This window comes from Oryx dammah, unplaced genomic scaffold, assembly GCF_014754425.2.
Source record: "Oryx dammah isolate SB20612 unplaced genomic scaffold, SCBI_Odam_1.1 HiC_scaffold_3, whole genome shotgun sequence".
Taxonomy (NCBI): Eukaryota; Metazoa; Chordata; class Mammalia; order Artiodactyla; family Bovidae; genus Oryx; species Oryx dammah.
In genome coordinates this window covers 88,129,803-88,146,702 of record NW_024070187.1, presented here as the reverse complement: position 1 = coordinate 88,146,702, position 16,900 = coordinate 88,129,803, and the positions used below count along the sequence as shown (strand labels likewise).

Sequence of the window (16,900 nt, the reverse complement as noted above, 5' to 3'; positions counted from 1 at the left end):
AACAGAAAACCCACCACAAAAAGAAAATAAAATTTCAAATGAAGGTTAAAAATTCATCATTAACCTTGGATTATGTTACTCTAAACTTTTTCATCTGTATGGCCATAGATTATTGCCTTAAGCATAATAATAGAAATAATAGTAATAGCCATGGTTCACATGTACCAAGGGTTTACTTAACTCACTGTCTCAGGCACTGTGAGTAGTGCTTCACATTCAAATCTAATTCAGTTTTTACAATAACCCAGCAAAAAAGATACAAATGAGGGAAGTGGAGGCTCACACAGATTAAATGACTTGTCCGAGGATACAGGGCTTGGTGGGAGAGGGGTCTGACTTCAAAATGATCCTCTTAACTAGACAGTCAGCACCCAGCCCCCAGCTCTGGACACTGTTTCCTTGAATGGCCTTGGCTAAGTTACTGAAATTTCTAAAGCTCATTTCCTTTAGCTACAAAATGTGAATATGAATATATTTCAGAATTATTGAGAACAAAATAAGATAGTTCATGAGAAAGTGTTGTGCAAATAATGAAGTTGCATAATGTTGCTTGATATGTTACTGATGAAATAAGATAACAATATGTTGAAAATGAAGAAAAACCTGCCGAGTGACTCTTGGTCAAAATCTTCCAACAAAAATGGTATACTTAGGTAAATCTTTCTGGTTCTTTTACCTTGTTTAACAGAAACTATTAAATAAAGGCAAATATGAATCAATATCATTATTACATCCTAAGAGATACATAGATGAGCACTAACAGACTATGTTAGAAGTGAATAATTAAGCTAAAGATACATCTACACTACATCTCTTTGTAGGCTACCATCTACAAAGTTCATACTACCAGATTTGGTCTTTTGAACAGCTCTTCAAAACTAAGACTTTTAAAATATTTAATTAATTAACTTTCGGCTGTGCTGAGTCTTCCTTGCTGCACAGGCTTTCTCTAGTTGTGGTAAGCAGGGGCTACTCTTTGTTGTGGTGCACAGCCTTCTCATTGCAGTGGTTTTTCTTTTAGCCCAGCACAGGCTCTAGGCACGCAGGCACAGTAATTGTGGGGCACAGGTTTAGTTGCTCTGAGGTACGTGGAATCTTCCTAGACCAGGGATTGAACCTATGTCCCCTGCATTGGCAGGCGAATTCTTAACCTCTGGACCACTGGGGAAATCCAAAACTAAGGTTTTTAAAAGTGACTTTGAGTCACTATCAGGCCCAAGATAACTTTGATTCTCATACACATTTTGATCTGGTAATATTTAAGTCCTTAATCTCAGGAAGGAAAAACAATATTTAACTCTCATAATTCATCATTTTGCATAAGTGATATGTTATCATTGGGCTTGTTTTTCCATTGGGCTTCATGGTTTGAAAAAATATTTCACATGCATTATGTCAACCAAGGTTATAAAATTAGTATAGTTGACCCTTGAACAATGAGGAAGTTTAGAACACCCAGTCTCTGTTCAGTTGAGAATCCACCTATAACTTTATAGTCAGCCACTGTATTCATGGTTCCATATTCACTGATTCAACTAACCACAGATTGTATAGTACTGTAGTATGTACATGTTTAGTGAAAAAAATATAAATGGACTTGTGCGGTTCAAATCTGTGCTGTTCGAGTCAACTGTATTTGAAAATGTTAGAACAGGAAACTGGAATTCACCAAGATAATAATGTTTAAAACAATCTTATATCCATGCATTGGTGGTGTGTTTTAGTGAGATGGTGTACATGGGTATACAGACATCTATCAACATGTGATATTTATGCATCTAGCATGTATCTAGTTTTTCCACCTTTCTTTTTTTAATATTTTAATTTTTTATTTTTAACTGGAGGATGCTTGCTTTAAAATGTTGTGTTGGTTGCTACTGTACAACAATGTGAACCAGTCATAAATATACATATATTTCCTCCTTCTTGAGCCTCTCTAGCACCCATCCCTATCTCACTCCCCTAGGTCGTCACAGAGCACAAGGTGAGCTTCCTGTGCTACACAGCAACTGCCCACTGATTATCTATTTTACACACGTAGTATATATACTGCAATGCTACTCTCTCAATTTGTCCTGCTCGTTCCTTCCCCTGCTATGTCCACAAGTGTCCTCTACATCTGCATCTATATTCCTGCCCTGCCAATAGGTTCATTAGTACTATTTTTCTAGATTCCATATGTATGTGTTAATGTGTGATACGTGTTTTTCTCTTTCTGACTTCACTCTGCATAATGGCCCTAGGTTTATCCACCTCACTAGAACAGACTAACTGCATTCTTTTTTATGGCTAGTGATATTCCACTGTATATATGTACCACAACTTCTTTATCCATTTATCTGTGGATAGATATCTAGGTTGCCCATTTATCTGTGGATAGATATCTAGGTCGCACAGAGTCGGACATGACTGAAGCGACTTAGCAGCAGCAGCAGCAGATATCTAGGTTGCCTCCATGTCCTAGCTATTGCAAATAGTGTTGCAATTAACACTGGGATATATGTGTCTTTTTTAATTGTGGTTTTCTCAGGCTATATGCTCAGGAGTGGGCTTTCTGGGTCACATGGTAGTTTTATTCCTCGTTTTTTAAGGCATCTCCATATGATTCTCCATAATCTCTATATGTTTAAGGATATGAAAGAAGTACATATAGCCAAAAGAAAAAAAATAGGAACAAAGGGGCCACATATTTCTAGCAATTCTTTTATACATTATCAAGGCACTCATGTCATTAGATGGAGTAGGAAGTGGCAACCCACTCTAGTATTCTTGCCTGGAAAATCCCAAGGGCAGAGGAGCCCAGCAGGCTACAGTCCATGGGGTCACAAAGAATCAGATATGACTGATTAACTGAGCATATGTGCACACATGTCATTAGATGAAGAATAAGGGAAATCTTTATTGCATTAAGCCCACAAACATGCTAAATCACATTTCCAAACACATTTTTATTTGAAGAGCTTAGGAAGTAAGAAGATTGTATTAATAAGAGTGCATAGAATCTCCAAATGGCACCTACCTCCTGGCCGTTCGTGTTCTCCATCTGTGTGTAAGAGCATGGCAATGGGCATCCCTACATTCTTGGATCTTCCAGCCACAACAACGTTTTTTCCAAATGTTTCAATTCCTTAAAACACAGAGTTTGATTTAAATGAAGAATAAACAACAAGAAGCAAAGTAATCATCTGAACAGCCAACTGAAATATTCTTTAAAAACCTCTAATTAAATTTGAATTATTTTGTGAATTGTCTATAATGTTCCAACATTCATTATTTAAAAATATTTTTTTATACTTTTTGGTTTTGTCACTTTTCCTCTCATTATATCCTCATTAAAAAAACCATAAACATTTTCAAGTTGTCATTAAATTATTTTAAACACTAAAATTCACATGAATAGGTAGATGTGTGAAGACTTAAAATATATTAACTATTTATCGTAAAACAGGTAAGGTACAACAATGTCAAGATTAACTGGCAACCAAACTTTGACCAAATCTAGGACAAAATGAAGTGGGAAAAAGTATTTTTCATAAAATTTATGTGGTTTACTTCATAGGAGAGAAGCACTAAACGTACGGATTTAGAAAGATCTAAAAGGTAAAGCTTACAGATTTCATACACTTAACTTCTTTGGGGCATAGTTTATTCATAAGTAAAATGAAAAAATTAGAATTAAAGTTTTATAACTATTAAAATCCTATGAATATAATTCTAGGATCTGCTTTCCCTTGAAAGTTCTCTTTCTCAGTTAGAAAAGAACAGACTGGGATGAGGAGATGCTGCCAGAAATGTGACAGTGATAGAGGCAAGGGAACCATCACCTGCCTGTTTGAGGGTCTTTGAGAGTATTATTTTATTTAGAGCACAATTCAAGGGCAAGCGTCTACAATGAAAACCTAGGTCATTAGAGATGGCTCAAATGTTCAGCACATTTTGTTTTTAAAGGTAAGGAAAAACATAACATATTTTGAAAAATGTATATCAAAATACCTTAAGTTTTTAGTTTTAAAGTAGGGAGATAAATCTATTATTTGGAAAATGCACCCCATGAAAGCTGAAACAGCAGTTACTTGTAACCTGGTACCAGTTCTTCTTTTATCTTATTTCAGATTATTCTTCAATTTCTATAATTTTATCTATTTCTGTAGACTGAAGTTTAATGGCTTATCTTCTTTCACCCTTTCCATCAAGGCAATGCACAAATGCTCATGTGGCACTTAGCACCTATGTCCCATAGACCAACCTGTTCTTCTGATAATTTCCCAAACAGCACTAGCAGTGGCAGGTATGAGGGAATGCTGATCAAGACACAGTCTTCCAATGTTAATAATATGAAATCCATCTACATCTTTTTCAGGGGATATTCCATTGCATACTGTCCGCTCATCCATATGGTCTGGAAGGAAATAAAATTGATTTAATTTTACAATTGTTCTTCATTTGGAAGCCTGAAAAATTATATATGAGGGCCTTCAGTCAGATCACTTGTGGTTCAGCTTCAGTTAAGATAAACAGTCATTACTCTATTCCTTTTCTTGCCATGAAAATATTAAGTCAAAGGGCTCTTGACCAATGGTTGTAATTAACTTCCTTAAGAGTATATGCAGGTACAGAACCAAAGTGACTAGCCTGGTAAAAAGGAAAAATCTGTAAAGTAAAATAATACCAATGAGATCTGGGAATGGTCAGATGATAAAGCTTTGCCGTGTAAGTCTGCATATTTAAATCTATGTTTTTCCTATACAAAATATTTCCATGAATAAGCTTCTATTGAATATCGCTAGCATTATAGGTTAAAAGGGCTATTAGTGTTAAAAATAGCCGTAACATCATTAATGCCTAGCTTCCTCCCAAATGACATAAAAGAAAAGCAAATAAAACACACACACACACATCATTTCCCTGAAGCATTATTACACTGAAATACAAAATATCATTATGGTTTTCTTTTTGAAGGGAAAAGAACATAACTTGAGTAATGAATTAACCAAATGAGATATGAGATGCCAATCATCTCATTTTGAAAAGTAGGCTCTTAATACTATTCTGTACGGTGTAGCTTAGGTTACCCTAAACCCAACAATTAACCCACATGCTTAAAATACTAAAATAAAGGTGTGTATTTCTATATAAAAGTTTATTTGTGCATTATACAATGAATGCCACTTACACATAATTTTTTAAACATTATCAATGCCTAAGTTCTAATTGTTTTCAGAGAGCCATGCTTTATGTCTTTTATCTTTTGTATCCTAAAAGGGACACTATTGCCATCTTACTTTCGATGGAGCTACTTTTGATTGGAGCTACTTTAAATAGCTCCAATTTGCCATTATTAGACTGCCAAAGTCCTTTATATATGTAAAAGACACAATTACTCATATTCAAATAGAAATTGGGTCTCAGGAATTCTTTCCAATGACTAGTTTGTCACTTTCAATTATTGTATTCATTCTATAATGTCCTAGCAGAGTAAGCCTCCATGTATTTTCTCTGAAGATAGAAGATTACTATACGGGTTCTAGCAAAACATTTTTTAGAATTAAATATTTGAGGACAATATTTACTATGTGAGGACAAAAATAGTGGTTCCTTTTAAAATCTGGATGGTGGTGATGATGATGATGATGGAGATGATTCATTTCTAGACACCTGCTCATGCAGAAGCTTCATGCCATGAATATTTCTTACAAGAAAATCAAAAGTTTTGTAAATTAAAAAAAGAAATAACTGTAATTGAACTCTCCACTATGAGCTATGACTTAAATTAGTTTATTTCCAAGTTCAAAATTGGCTACAGTATATATGGGACAATAATATATGAACGGGGGCTTCCCTGGGGGTTCAGCGGTAAAGAATCCACCTGCCAATACAAGAGATATGAATTTGATCCCTGGGTGGGGAAGATTCCCTGGAGAAGGAAATGGTACCTCAGTCCAGCATTCTTGCCTGGGAAATCCCCTGGACAGAGGAGCCTGGTGGGCTACAGTCCACAGGGCCACAGAGTCAAACACAACTTAGCAACTAAACAACAACAAATGTATATATGATAGAAAGAATTCAACAAAGGCTCTTCGTAGATTTTGAGAGCCATCCTCTTATCAAGTAAGTCTGAACTACACTGAATTTAGCCGTCTACTGGTCTGTGCTGCTTTATTCACTAAAAATTACACATTGTAGTGAATAATACATCTCACACAATAGCTGAAATACTCAGGAAAAATGTAAGCATCTGAAAATTTGGGACAAGCACTAGAAACTGGCAATTACAGACCTGTTCTCTCATGTGCTTCTTAAACTTTTAACTCAGATCATCATTTCTGAACAATTCTGTCTTAATTAAATTTTGTTTAAAAGACAAGTATGTGGACATATAAAAGGTGTGATGTAAAGAATACATGAAAACTGATTTTTAGTGTGGCTATTATTTCATCTAAAGGGAAAAGCCTATGTGAGTAGATTAAAAAATGTTAAGATCATAAAAATCAAAAAGAAAAAATTCATGGAGTTTTATGTAACTCTACATGCTCTCAGCAGTAAATCAAATCTCACCTACATCCTTTACCAGGAAAGATGTAACTTTTATTATGTAATTACAGTATATGAAAATAATATGAGTTAATATATCTCATATTCAAATAATGCTTTCTAATGTTCATGTTATCATTATACAGATTTCCCCTTTGGCCTTCATAGTTACCAGGAATGAAGGTAGAAAAGATATCTCCATTTTAAAGATGAAGCTCAAAATTTTGAGACTTAGCCAATCTCAAACTACTATTGAGAGGAAAGTCCAGAAATCAAATCCCCATCTCTTTGCACTAAAACAAGCTTTTCTTTCTGTGTTAGATACAAATCATAAATATCAATCATCTTAAATAACAGTTATAAATTAACAGGAGAAAGGGTCCCTATCCCTTCTAATCAAGACATTTGATAATTCTAAAATATCCCAAGGAAGGTAGTTTTTCCTCTTATTGCTGTTGTTCAGTCATTCAGTCAGGAGACTGTGACTCCATAACCTGCAGCACATTAGGCTTCCCTGTCCGTCACCAACTCCCCCGGAGCCTGCTCAAACTCATGTCCATGGAGTTGGTGATACCATCCAACCATCTTATCCTCTGTTGTCCCCTTCTCCTCTTGCCCTCATTCTTTCCCAGCATCGGATATTTTCTAATAAGTCGGCTCTTTGAATCAGGGGGCCAAAGTACTGGAGCTTCAGCTTCAGCATCAGTCCTTCCAATGAATATTTAGGACTGATTTCCTTTAGGATTGACTGGTGTGATATTCTTGCAGTCCAAGGGACCCTCAAGAGTTTCTCCAACACCACAATTCAAAAGCATCCATTCTTCAGCGCTCAGCCTTCTTTATGGTCCAACTCTCACAACCATATATGACTATTGGAAAAACCATAGCTTTTACTATATGGACCTTTGTTGGCAAAGTAGTGTCTCTGCTTTTTAATATACTGTCTAGGTTTTTCATTGCTTTTCTTCCAAGGAGCAAGCATCTTTTAATTTCAAGGCTACAGTTACCATCTACAGTGATTTTGGAGCCCAAGAAAATAAAAGTCTGTCACTGTTTCCATTGTTTCCCCATCTATTTGCATTAAGTGATGGGACCAGATGCCATGATCTTCATTTTCTGAATGTTGAGTTTTAAGCCAGCTTTTTCACTCTCCTCTTTCACCTTCATCAACAGGCTCTTTAGTTCCTCTTTGTTTTGTTTCTTCTAGGCCTCCACAGACAACAGTGCTCTTGAATTAGCTAACATCTTCCTGGTGGCTCAGACAATAAAGAATCTGCCTGCAATGCAGGAGACCCAGGTTCAGTCCCTGGGCCAGGAAGATGCCCTGGAGAAGGAAATAGCAACTTACTCCAGTCTTCTTGCCCAGAGAATCCCATGGACAGAGGATCCTAATGGGTTACAGTCCATGGGGTCACAGAGTCGGACATGACTGAGCAAGTAACATGTATCTTAGTACACACACAAAAACATCAAACATTTTACAGCAAATTCTACCTTTTGTTAAATGAGTAATAGAAATAAATATATTTCATGATTTTGACTGACTGCTACTGAAAATCCCCTGATGTCTCATCCCTGTGGCCCATGACTTGAAAGGAAGAAACAATCACAAGATTCAGTAGCATTAATTTTTTTCCCTAATCGTTATAAAATATTTTTGATTCATAGAATACACTGGCAAACAACTAACCAGTTAATATCTTATGCAAATGAATGGGAAAACTGGCATTATTCACTTTGCATGTGTTTTTCCCATCTATTTAATAATATGAACAGTAATTAAATCATGCCGGGAAAAAAAAGTCTTCAATTAAATTCATAATACCACAATAGAACAGCTCAGGGAATGTCCTTGTGGACCATGCTTTAGAACTATAACACAATATATATTTCTGTGATTTATTTATAATATGTTTAATTGCCTTAGGACAAGGAAAAGCAACAAAAAGAAAACAAATTACTGGTTTATTTTCCATCCAAGGATTTTCACCTTACTGTTTAAAAGTACTTATTTCCACTTTCCCAGTGCCTGTTGGATAAGGATAAGCTCATCAGTTCAGTTCAGTTCAGTTCAGTCGGTCAGTCATGTCCAACTCTTTCTGACCCCATGAACTGCAGCATGCCAGGCTTCCGTCCATCACCAACTCCCGGAGTCCAACTAAACCCATGTCCATCGAGATGGTGATGCCATCCAGCCATCTCATCCTCTGTTGTCCCCTTCTCCTGCCCTCAGTCTTTCCCAGCATCAGGGTCTTTTCAAATGAGTCAGCCATTCACATCAGGTGGCCAAAGTATTGGAGTTTCAGCATCAGCATCAGTCCTTCCAATGAACACCCAGGACTGATCTCCTTTAGGATGGACTGGTTGGATCTCCTTGCAGTCCAAGGGACTCTCAAGAGTTTTCTCTAACACCGTGGCTCAAAAGCATGAATCCTTCAGCGCTCAACTTTCTTTATAGACCAACTCTCACATCCATGCATGACTAGTAGAAAAACCATAGCTTTGACTAGACGGACCTTTGTTGGCAAAGTAATGTCTCTGTTTTATAATATGCTGTCCAGGTTGGTCATAACTTTTCTTCCAAGGAGCAAGCATCTTTTAATTTCATGGCTGCAGTCACCATCTGCAGTGATTTTGGAGCCCCAAAAAAATAAAGTATGACACTGTTTCCACTGTTTCCCCATCTAGTTGCCATGAAGTGATGGGACCGGATGCCATGATCTTTGTTTTCTGAACGTTGAGCTTTAAGCCAACTTTTTCACTCTCCTTTTTCACTTTCATCAAGAAACTGTTTAGTTCTTCACTTTCTGCCATAAGGGTGGTGTCATCTGCATATCTGAGATTACTGACATTTCTCCTGGTAATCTTGATTCCAGCTTGTGCTTCATCCAGCCCAGCATTTCCCATGATGTACTCTGCGTATAAGTTAAATAAGCAGGGTGACAGAATACAGCCTTGATGTACTCCTTTCCCAATTTGGAACCAGGCTGTTGTTCCATGTCCAGTTCTAACTGTTGCTTCTTGACCTGCTTACAGGTTTCCCAAGAGGCAGGTGAGATGGTCTGGTATTCCCATCTCTTTCAGAATTTTCCACAGTTTGTTGTGATCCACACAGTCAAAGACTTTGGCATAGCTAATAAAGGCGAAATAGATGTTTTCCCGGAATTCTCTTGCTTTTTCGATGATCCAATGGATGTTGGCCATTTGATCTCTGGTTCCTCTGCCTTTTCTAAAACCAGCTTGAACATCTGAAAGTTCACAGTTCATGTATTGCTGAAGACTGGCTTGGAGAATTTTGAGCATTACTTTACTAGCGTGTAGGATGAGTGCAATTGTTCAGTAGTTTGAGCATTCTTTGGCATTGCCTTTCTTTGGGATTGGAATGAAAGCTGACCTTTTCCAGTCCTGTGGCCACTGCTGAGTTTTCCAAATTTGCTGGCATATTGAGTGCAGCACTTTCACTTTTAGGACTTGAAATAGCTCAACTGAAATTCCATCACCTCCACTAGCTTTGTTTGTAGTGATGCTTCCTAAAGCTCACTTGACTTCACATTCCAGGATGTCTGGCTCTAGGTGAGTGATCACACCATGCGATTATCTGGGTCATTAAGATCTCTTTTGTATAGTTCTTCTGTATATTCTTGCCACCTCTTCTTAACATCTGCTTCTGTTAGGTCCATACCATTTTTGTCCTTTATCATGCCCATCTTTGCATGAAATATTCCCTTGGTATCTCTAATTTTATTGAAGAGATCTCTAATCTTTCCCATTCTGCTGTTTTCCTCTATTTCTTTGCACTGATCACTGGAAAGGCTTTCTTATCTCTCCTTGCTATTCTTTAAAACTCTGCATTCAAACAGGTATATCTTTTCTTTTCTCCTTTGCCTTTCACGTCTCTTCTTTTCACAACTATTTGTAAGGCCTCCTCAGACTACCATTTAGCCTTTTTGCATTTCTTTTTCTTGGCGATGGTCTTGATCCCTGTCTCTTGTAGAAAGTCTTGAATCCATCCATAGTTCTTCAGGCACTCTGTCTATCGGATCTGATCCCTTGAATCTATTTCTCACTTCCACTGTATAATCATAAGGGGTTTGATTTAGGGTCATACATGAATGGTATTAAACTGATTTACTCATAGCTTTCTCAGTTGATGGCAATTCCATCCTTCTGTGTTATACAGAAGCTATGCTTACTTGCTAGAAAAATCTGAAGTCATTCTGAACACTTTCACACAGAATATCTAATCAACAAAAAATTTATTGGTTCTTCCTTCACATCACATATGGCACTTCACTGGTCTCACCATGTCTACTCTAGTTCAGTTCAGTTCAGTCACTCAGTCGTGTCTGACTCTTTGTGACCCCATGAATCACAGCACGCCAGGACTCCCTGTCTATCACTAACTCCCGGAGTTCACTCAGACTCACGTCCATTGAGTTGGTGATGCCATCCAGCTATCTCATCCTCTGTCGTTCCCTTCTCCTCCTGCCCCCAATCCCTCCCAGCATCAGAGTCTTTTCCAGTGAGTCAACTCTTCGCATGAGGTGGCCAAAGTACTGGAGTTTCAGCTTTAGCATCATTCCTTCCAAAGAACACCCAGGGCTGATCTCCTTTAGAATGGACTGGTTGGATCTCCTTGCAGTCCAAGCGACTCTCAAGAGTCTTCTCCAGCACCACAGTTCAAAAGCATCAATTCTTCAGTGCCCAGCCTTCTTCACAGTCCAACTCTCACATCCATACATGACTACTGGAAAAACCATAGCCTTGACTAGACGGACCTTTGTTGGCAAAGTAATGTCTCTGCTTTTTAATATGCTATCTAGGTTGGCCATAACTTTCCTTCCAAGGAGTAAGCGTCTTTTAATTTCATGGCTGTAATTACCATCTGCAGTGATTTTAGAGCCCCCAAAAATAAAGTCTGACACTGTTTCCGCTCTGGTTCAAGAAGCCATTATTTCTCCTGTGAATTCTTGTAACAGCTAATTCTCTAGCTAATTATTTCTATATTTGCATCCATATAATCTGTTCTCAAATTGGCAGAGGTTTTATTTTTGAAATGCATGTTTGATCACACCACTCTTCTCTTCAAAATCCTGCTCTTCTTGCTATTCCTCTAACATATCAGGAATCTCTGAGCTTGGTTATTGCTCCTCTGTCTGCCTAGAGGCTTTACCAAAAAAAAAACTGTCAATTTAGCTAAACCCTTCTTTTTTTTCAAATCTTTGTTTAAATTCCACATTCTCTGTAATAGTATTCTGACCATGTTATTTCAACATTAGGTTCCATGTCTAATAATGTTGAAGTTGTTTATATTGGACCAAATTCTCAAGGAAAAAAAACTATAAACATTGGAAAAATATATTAAAAAAGAACTATCAAAGATGTATTGTACAGTACAGAAAATAAAGCCAATATTTTGTAATAACTGTAAGTGAAACATAAAATTTTAAAACATTTTCAAAAAACACAACTCTCTGAAAGCACTGGAGAGTTACTTGAAACAGATTTGTAAGAGAATGGACATCTGAAAGAAATGTCACTGGAAGAGTTTCCCATTTGAGAGGTTTTTCTAGGCAGAATTTAGATAAAAATCTGTGGTCTTCCTTGCTTAAGGAATCAAAGGACAAAGTTTGGGGCTACTACGGAAGTTGGAAATTGAAGGGATATATCTATCCAGGAAAAGAGAAAATCACAGAGGGGAGAGTCAAATTGTGTCCATAATTTCTTCCCAAAACTCTGACTAACCCCTGGACAATACACATAAGAGGCAAACCCCAAGAAGCCCATCTAATGCTAAAAGAACTAAACAGAATGCATCTGTGGCTCAACAAGGGCAAAGCAAAGCCTGAAGTCTTCAATGTGATAGGCATTCACGCACACACAAACTTTTACAGCAAACATTATGCTTAATAATGAAATATAGACTCTTTCCCCAAGATCAGAAGGTGGCAAAAGTGTACATGCCCACCATCTCTAATTCAATATTTTACTGGAGATCCTAGCTGGTGTAATAAGAGAAGGAAAATTAAAAAAAGAAGTCTAAAGATCAGAAAGGATGATGTTAAACTCTCTCACCACAGATGGTTGTTTATGTAAAACATTGTAAAGAATATGCATGATAACAAAAGAACAAATAAAGTGAATTTAGCAAGATCACAGAATATAAAATCAATATCCAGAAAAATAAATTGCATTTCTGTATACAAGAAACAACTAAAATATGAAATTTTAAAAATTCTATTTATAATAACTCAGATCAGAAAATACTTAGGAATAAATTTTAAAATTTAGGGCATGATTTTTATAATGAAAACTACATAATGTTGCTGATGGATGACCTAAATAAATGGAAGGTGTACTGTATTCAGGAGTCCTGATAGCTCAGATAGTAAAGAATCTGCCTGCAATGCAGGAGACTCAGGTTCCATTCCTGGGTTGGGAAGATCCCCTGGAGAAGGGAATGGCTACCCATTTATAGGTTGGAAGATTCAATAATATTAAGATGTCAGTTCTTCCAATTTGATCTGTTGATTCAACATAATCGCAAACACAACCTGGTGAGGTTTTTTTGTAGAAGTTGACAAACTGATTCTAAAATGCATATGGCTATGCAAAGGACTTAGGACATCCAAAGAAATCTTAAAAATGAACAAAAAGGACTTAGGATACCTGACTTTAAGACTTGCTACAAAGCTACAATAATCAGCACAGAGTGGGGCTGGTATGAAAGTGAAAGTGTTAGTCGCTCAGTCGCATCCAATTCTCTTTGACCCCATGAACTGTAGCCCACCAGGCTCCTCTGTCCATGGGATTTTCCAGGCAAGAATACCGAACTGGGTAGCTGTGTACGGATAGACAAATAGATCAATGGAACAGAATAGAGAGCCCAACTTTAAATGGACACTTACACAGTCATTTGACTATTTACAAAGTTGCCAAAAGCAATTTAATGAGAGAAGGAAAGCATTTTCAACAAATAACACTTGAATAATTTGACAGTCATAGGGAAAAAACCAACAACAACAACAACAACAACAAAGAGACACAATCCTTACTTCATTCTGTGAAGGAGAAAATTTGCCATATCAAAATGTGTCTCTTTGACATGAGGATTACATTTTATCTCCCTCTTTAAATTCTTCAGCTGCCTAAAGAATTTAGATAAAGGAGTTGTTCCCAGAACAGAGGTACAGAGGTGTCACCAGAAATATGTGCAAAGAATATGGGCTAGGAGTGCTGGGGGAACTCTAGGCAGGGCCTAGAAATCAGAGTCCACCCTGTATCCCATTGTCTCTGCGTAGCCCAGCAAACATTTGCTTACTAAAGATTTGCTTTTCTGTCTTCAGGTGAATTGCCTGCCTCTCCTTTGAAGTCCCAAACCTAACTGCCAAGAGAAACTGGGGAATGTAAGGAAACATGCATGCTTGGAGTATTTTATTTTTCTGCCACCAAAAAAAAAAAAAAAACAGATCTAAACTAGGGGTTGACAGAATTATAATAATGTCAGAAGACATGGGCTGGGAAAGGCTCTCTGAACCAGTGGCATTTAAGCTAAGACCTGAAAGCTGGAAAAGAATTCAGCTCTGGTACATCTGATAACCAATGTAGTTAAGAGATCAGAGGCTCAATAAAGTCCAATTCAAATAATAAAATGTGCATTATCCTAACATGTCCTCTGTATAATAAATACTCCAAAATAAAAATATAACATCCCAAGTACCCCTCAAACATCCTGATCCTCTTTACCATGCTCTACTTTTTCTTTTTTCCCACAGCATATCAACTTCTAAAAAACATATAGTAATTACTTATTACGTTTATTTTTTATTGTCTATCTCCCCTACTACTCCACAAAAGTAGAAATTTCAGTCCTTTTTTTCACTACTGTATTCCTAGCACGAATAACAGTGCCTGAAAATTTGTTAAATAAATAACTACAACTACCTTTGATTTATAAATGAAGATACTGAGACAAATGAGTGGTAAACTGGAAACAATTAGAGTAGACTACTGCAAGGAAAAGGTGCCTGATTCTCCTGCAATCTCTGATATCCATCTTTTACAAATACAATGCAAAAAAAATCAAAAGTAGCTTTCACTAAAATCTTGATTTGTCAATATCTGCATCTACATTATTAGATATTTGGCATTTTTACACTCTCCAATATAAATTTAATGTGTAAAAGATTCATGTTTCTTTGTTTTTCATTTATTTCTTCCTTTCAGGACTTGAAAAATAAGAAATCTCAGGTAAAGCTTTATGCAGATATGTTAAAGTCCAAGTGTGGACAAGACCCCTGGAAATTTACTCATTTATTCCCTCAACAAATATTTGTAGATTTACAATATTTAAATGATTATTGAGTGTCTACCATGTGCCTACCATTGTTCTAAAGTGAAAAGTGAAAGTGTTAAGTCTTTCAGTCATGTCCGACTCTTTGCAACCCCATGGACTGTAGCCTGGCAGACTCCTCTGTCCATGGAATTCTCCAGGCAAGAATACTGGAGTGGGTTGCCATGTCCTTCTCAAGGGGATCTTCCTAGCCCAGGGATCAAACTGGGTCTCCTGCACTGTGGGCAGATTCCTTACCAACTGAGCCACCAGGGAAGCTCAGCACTGTTCTAAGGGTTCAGAGTATATAAGTGAATCAAACAAACAAAACTCTTATCCTCTGGAGCTCACATTTTAGTCAATCATTTAGCTGTAGCCTCTTGATGAGCTGGGCTTCCCTAGCTGTGGCTCAGATGGTGAAGAATCTGACTGCAATGTGGGAGATGTGGATTTGATCCCTGGGTCAGGAAGATCCCCTGGAGAAGGAAATGGCAACCCACTCCAGTATTCTGGCCTGGAGATTCCATGGACAGAGAAGCCGGGTGGGGTAACAGTCCATGGGATCACAAAGGGTCTGACATGACAGAGTGACTAACACACTTTCACACTCTTGATGAGTTAATTATTTTCCCAGAGTAAATACAGTTTTGGAAGCTGTGTTCACGGTTCTCAAACCAGTACATAATATTATTTAAGTTACACCCTCTGGGTTCTACGTCAATGTTTCAAGACACAAAATACGTATCAGGTGCTTACCTCTTGCCCAATATCATTTAAGAATTGTTGTAGCATCAAGCAGTGACAAGACAAAAAGGCAATGGGAAATGACTCGAGTCTCACTGTATTACTCCACCCCTAAATCTGAGAAGACAGTAGAACTCGGAGGCGGAGTGGATGCCCAGAAAGGGGTGGATCTGGCTCTCCACCCTTTCTTAGCCTCTTTCTCTTATAGCCACAGAAACTAGGCAGACATTCCTAGGCAGGCTGACTTCACAGGCTCTTTAAGAAGTTAATGAAGTGGGAACCTACACATCACGCAAAGGTTTGACCTTTATAAGTTTCTTGAGTGATGTGAAGAGTAGACAGAGATCCAAAGATTGCATTATTCTTCAGAAGTGGTGTTGAAGACACGCTGGTTTGCTAAACCCTTGGATTTCTAGACACTATACACTTCTGTCAAATACATTGTACTGAACTGGAAGCAATGTCTTTTCCACAGAGGAAACAGTCTGATAACCGAGCAATGAACTCCTTTAACACAAAAGGGAAAAGAAGAGATACTGTGTTTCAGGGACTTCCTGGCAAAGTTTTTAAGGACAGTGAGTCTCAAATTGTTTTCTAACCACCCCTTTACACTAGTGACTATCACAGAATCATATATAGATTGTATTCTAGGTAAATATTTTTTTGAGCTGGAAAAAGAACAAAGAGGGTCTGAGAGAAATCATTTAAACATTTCTCTTTAAAGAATTCTACAAAGAAACATCCAGACATTTCAAAGGGTCTTTTGATTTTGGTGAATTCCTTATCAAAGCCGAAAGCACTCAAAAATAGTTAAGGACATTATGACAGAGGAAAGAGAAAAATACGAAAAAAAGAAGCAATGATTGTTGTTCTAAGAAATTCCAGACTGTGAAGATACTTTGAGAAGTAAATAATCTCAAGTTACATGATATAGTCTGTTTAGGATAGCAACTGCTCAAAAAGACATAATTATATAACTCTTGGGATGATTTCCCTTTGGAAATAAATAGGAAGAAACACATATGGCTACAGGGACCAACCAATCGCACTGATATATAAAGCACATCAAAGTGATTTACTCAGCTTTCTCTATAAACCATTAAGCAAAACACACACACACACACAAAAACAGTTTGCTTAACGCTGCCATCATGTGGTTATCATAAGCCAGAGCAGGAGAATTTTCCATTTTGTTCCCCTGTGCTGTGCTGTGCCGTGCTTAGTTAGTTGTATTTGACTCTGCAACCCCATGGACTGCAATCCATTAGGCTCCTCTGTCCGTGGGGATTCTCC

General features: G+C 37.4%; 1 protein-coding gene across 4 annotated transcripts in view; it reads right to left on the bottom strand.

The window, feature by feature from the left end:
* Nucleotides 1-16,900, bottom strand: part of MTHFD2L (methylenetetrahydrofolate dehydrogenase (NADP+ dependent) 2 like) — a 148,297-nt gene that overhangs the window by 99,843 nt on the left and 31,554 nt on the right. For all 4 annotated transcript variants that reach the window (XM_040237068.1, XM_040237065.1, XM_040237066.1 and 1 more), the window contains 2 exons: nucleotides 4,247-4,399; nucleotides 3,020-3,127 (listed from right to left, as the gene is read on the bottom strand). In XM_040237068.1, coding sequence (XP_040093002.1) covers nucleotides 3,020-3,127; nucleotides 4,247-4,399 — 261 coding nt within the window. The remainder of the gene's footprint in view (nucleotides 1-3,019; nucleotides 3,128-4,246; nucleotides 4,400-16,900) is intronic.